Here is a 4,580-nt window from a genome sequence, read left to right on the forward strand (position 1 = left end):
TTAGGAGTCTCCTGAGCTTTCCTTCCTACATTCAAGGTGGTGGTGACTGCCGCTATGGTACCAAGTCCACACTGAAAGAAAAAAAAAAAAAAAAAGATACTTTCCCTTTTAACGGGAGACCAAAATGTTCCCCCAATACACCTTCAATCCCAGTTAACTTCTGTTTGGATTTTGTGGGCCTGAGCTGATTCATATGACCACATAAATTTTCAGAGAACACTGAGAAAGTTTTAGCTTTTCTAGTTCCTAAACTGGAAGGTAGAAGATAGAAATTAGTACCAAACATTGTAGCATGAACTAGGCTACTGTATCTATTTTAATATAGAGAGACTGCTATAAATCAGTTACAAGTGATAGATTGAGATCTTTATTTAACTCCTCAAAATCAGGGAATTAGCAAACACATAATTCTTTCCCCACTGTCTTGGCTGCTTTATTTTCAGTTTGAGCCCATTTGGAAACATTAGGGAAGGACTTTTCCTTCACATATTATCAATGCCACTCCAGTTAGTCCTCCATCTTTTCTTTGGCAACCAATATTTCAAAGCTAAAAGCAAAATTAAAATTAGCTGGTGAAAATTCCCATGTGAGACAGCAAATATTTCATATTTTGTTCATATTTTTTTCTCTTTTTATTTTCCAGTTCGACCCACTATATCTAATAGTGGCAACCACCCTACTGAAATTATTGTGACTCGAGGGAAGAGTGTTTCCTTAGAATGTGAGGTGCAGGGTATTCCTCAGCCGACAGTGACTTGGATGAAAGATGGCCGTCCTTTGACCAAGGGAAGAGGGATGGAAATACTTGATGAAGGCCGTATCCTTCAGCTGAAGAACGTTCATGTATCTGACACAGGTCGTTACGTGTGTGTAGCTGCTAATGTGGCAGGGATGACGGACAGAAAATATGACTTAAGTGTACATAGTAAGTATAATGGGGCTCAATGAGTCTGTTTACTGCTGATATAGTCTGTTACATCCTGAGCAGGAGATACAGGCCTTAGTGTTGAGTCTTTTATTTATTGTTGATTATTTTCCACATACCTTCCTCTTCTCTATCAGTCTCATTATTTATCCTTCTTTACTTGATTTCCCATTTCTTACCTTGCTGATTTAAGAATATTTTAGATAAGTCTTTGGGGGAAGCTTATGATACCATAGATCATTGTTTTGTTCAGTACTCTTGCTCCAATGCAGTCCCCAAGTAAAATTTTTGACTCTGTGTTGTCTACATTAGTTTCCTTGGCTAATATAAATCTAGTTTTAAAGCTTGAATGGCTCAGCATGTTTAGAATAAGCTGTATTCATGTCACCTTTAATATTCTAATAAATGAGCCATAAATATCAAAATTTACATTACCTCATTTGACCTAACATATATGTACTTAGGAAGCACCTATTTACATGAGTTATTTTAGAAACTATGAGTTTGAGTTATTTTAGAAACTATGTTAAATTTAATAGACACAGCGTTATATTGTGAATGAAGCTAGTACTACACAAAGTTCAGTATTAATGTTCCATAACATCAGCCAATGTGTGAGCAAAAACTAAAGGAATCAATGTAAAGGAAAAAATAATATATCTCAAGCTTCTTTCTGTTAGATTACTTTTTTAATTTATTGGCTATTGGTTTGCAATGCTATATACGTTTCAAGATATAGCATCACACCCTGATAAATGTATGAACCACACCACCCCAACCACCAGTGGTCTTGTGCCATTTGCCACCATAAAATTGATCCTCTCTGCTCATTCCTCCCATTCTCCTATGCTTCCCCTTTGGTAACCATCATTTAGTTCTCAGAATCTAAGGGTTGTTTTTGTTGTGTTTTGTTCATTCCTTTGCTTTATGTATTCCAAATATGAGTGAAACCACATGCATTTCTCTTTTTCTGATTTATATTGCTTGGTCTAGTCATCACAAGTTCCATCTAGATTGTCACAAAAAGGCAAGATTTCATATTCTTTGTTATTACTGAGTAGTTTTGTTGAGTATACCATATCTTCTTCATCTAGGCATTTGTCAAGGGGCATTTAAGTTGTTTATTAAGTTATTTCAAATGGTGCTGCAATGACCATGTGGTTGTTCTTTATGTATTCTCCAGGTAGGTACCTACAAGTGGAATACTGGATCACTTGTTAGTTCTACTTTTCAACTTTTAATTTCTTTAGGAAAATCCATACAATTTTTTAATTTTAGGATTTAAGAAAGTCATGAATCTATATTAGAAATATACCAGAAAGGATTTATCACACTTTGAAAATCATTTGCCATTATTAGAATAGCAGTGTGAAAGTCATTTACTGCTATTAGTAGAAAGAAGTGACATTTTACTTGTGGGAATGTCACACTAAAAGTACTATTTAAAAAATTCACTGTTGTGGCCCTCCCTGGTGGTGCAGCGGGTTAAAGCACTGCACTAAGAATCTTAAGCCACTTCCGAATGAGTTTGATCCCCTCCTGCCCCGGAGGTGACCACATGGTGCAGCAGACCTCTCCTGACCTGCCCGCTGCTCCCCTCAGCAGTATACTTTGTCGATCTGCCTGTTCTGCTCCCCATTCTGTCCCTGGTGAATCCTCTGACCCTCCGCATCTCTGGCCTGTACCCCAGTTCTGTATGAATAAATAAATAAATCTTAAAAAAAAAATGGGGAATGTATTTTTTTCTATCTAATACAATTGACAGTTAATGTGGTTGTACTGTTAATGTAATTACTTCCTTATATAATGTGATTGGGAATTATTTAATGTGCAAGATGTTTGGGTATATTTTATATTAAATAATATATTAAGTAATAATCATAAAATTGCATTGTTTTGTTTCAGTACCACCAAATATTTATGGTTCTGATGAACTTGCTCATCATACAGTTATTGAAGGGAATCTCATTAGTCTATTTTGTGAATCAAGTGGTATTCCACCCCCAAATCTCATATGGAAGAAGAAAGGTGAGTTTACTTCTTGATCATTTATAAAATCAATTATAAAATTAAACACTTTTTTGTTTTGCATATGTTAATTTATTATCATGCTTTCCTGGGGTTTAGATACTAAAATAATGGACAGCGTAATTGTCTTATAGTAAATATGCAACATTTACTTCTACATAATTTTCTGCATCAGCTTATAGACATTTAGTCAAATGTGTCATAGGATAACTATAATGATCAAGAATCCATCATTCAAAAGAATGCTTTTCTATAGCACACATTTTGCTGATTATGTAACAGTATTCCAGTGCATGTTAAGATTAAATTCAGCAATTGAAAAAACTTTCAGTCTATTGATCAACAGATGCTTGTGTCTATCAAGTGTCAGACAGACCATCTAACTTTGTAGTTGATTTTTAAAATCAACTTTTTGAACTTAAAACTTTTAGTGCTTTAAGATTTTTTTTCTTTTTCTAAATAAGTTTTCTTTAAATGTAGCATTAACTGAAAGAAAAATTTGCAGAAGTTAATCTTGGTAATCTTTATCCCTTCCTTATTTTCCTACTCCACTTCCTCTTTCCATCTTTTTGTATAGGACTCAGATAATTAAACTCGGATGTAAATTAGCAAGTATGTATATTTATCAGAATAGCCACACAAAATGTTTCATATGTTTGCCTTACAGTTCACTATTTGTTTTGCTTGGTTTAGCTTTATTTTTGTTTTTGCAGGCTCTCCTGTGTTGACTGATTCTGCAGGGAGAATCCGAATTTTATCTGGAGGCAGACAGTTACAGATTTCAATTGCTGAAAAGTCTGATTCAGGACTTTATACATGTGTGGCATCAAATGTTGCTGGAACTGCAAAGAAAGATTACAGTCTGCAGGTTTATAGTAAGTCATTACTTAGCCCTGCTTTGACCCAGTTTTCTTTTAAATCTTTCCATCTTTCCCTTTGACTTCATATTTTCAAGATGCAAAGTGATGTAATTATATTCTGTCTTTCATACCTGCAAATTTAAATTGTGCTGACATAACCAAAGAGCAAGTGTTTTCTGTCTTTTGCTTAGTTAGCAATATAGCTCTCCACTCCTCATTCACTTATCAATGTAGTTGTAATTTGTGGGAGGCAGGATACAGGTTGCATGAAATGGGAAAAGGAGGCACTATATCCTAGGGTATAATTCCAAAATACAAAAATACCTCACTTTAAAACATATTTTATTTGTATAAGACTTTAATTTTTTAGCTGTTTACATGATCTCACTCTTTATTGAGCTGTGATATCAGACAAAGCATAAAATCAAGAGAGGTACCCATAGCTTCCTGAGGTCATAGGAATTCTGTGTGGTAGGGCCTGGTTCTAGAGCCAAGAATGGCTGACACTGATCCATTTTTCTTCCCCCACACCTATGTATTCAATTTCTTCTAATTTTCTTTCTTGAATTCAGTGTTGATTAGATGAATCAACAGAATAAGTGGTAAACAGTGACTTAAACAAATAGATGTGTATTTTCTCACACAGTGGGAAACAAGGGTTGGCAATCAATGGAATTCGTCAGTAGGACTTTTTGGTTTAGGAGTCTCCTGAGCTTTCCTTCCTACATTCAAGGTGGTGGTGACTGCCGCTATGGTACCAAGTCCAC

The 4,580-nt window shown here is 35.0% G+C and overlaps 1 protein-coding gene across 1 annotated transcript in view; it reads left to right on the forward strand.

The window, feature by feature from the left end:
* Positions 1 to 4,580, forward strand: part of HMCN1 (hemicentin 1) — a 442,964-nt gene that overhangs the window by 303,367 nt on the left and 135,017 nt on the right. The window contains exon 43 of the mRNA XM_004688154.2: positions 644 to 925. Coding sequence (XP_004688211.1) covers positions 644 to 925 — 282 coding nt within the window. The remainder of the gene's footprint in view (positions 1 to 643; positions 926 to 4,580) is intronic.

This window comes from Condylura cristata, unplaced genomic scaffold (assembly GCF_000260355.1).
Source record: "Condylura cristata isolate star-nosed mole 26May11 unplaced genomic scaffold, ConCri1.0 scaffold00024, whole genome shotgun sequence".
NCBI lineage: Eukaryota > Metazoa > Chordata > Mammalia > Eulipotyphla > Talpidae > Condylura > Condylura cristata.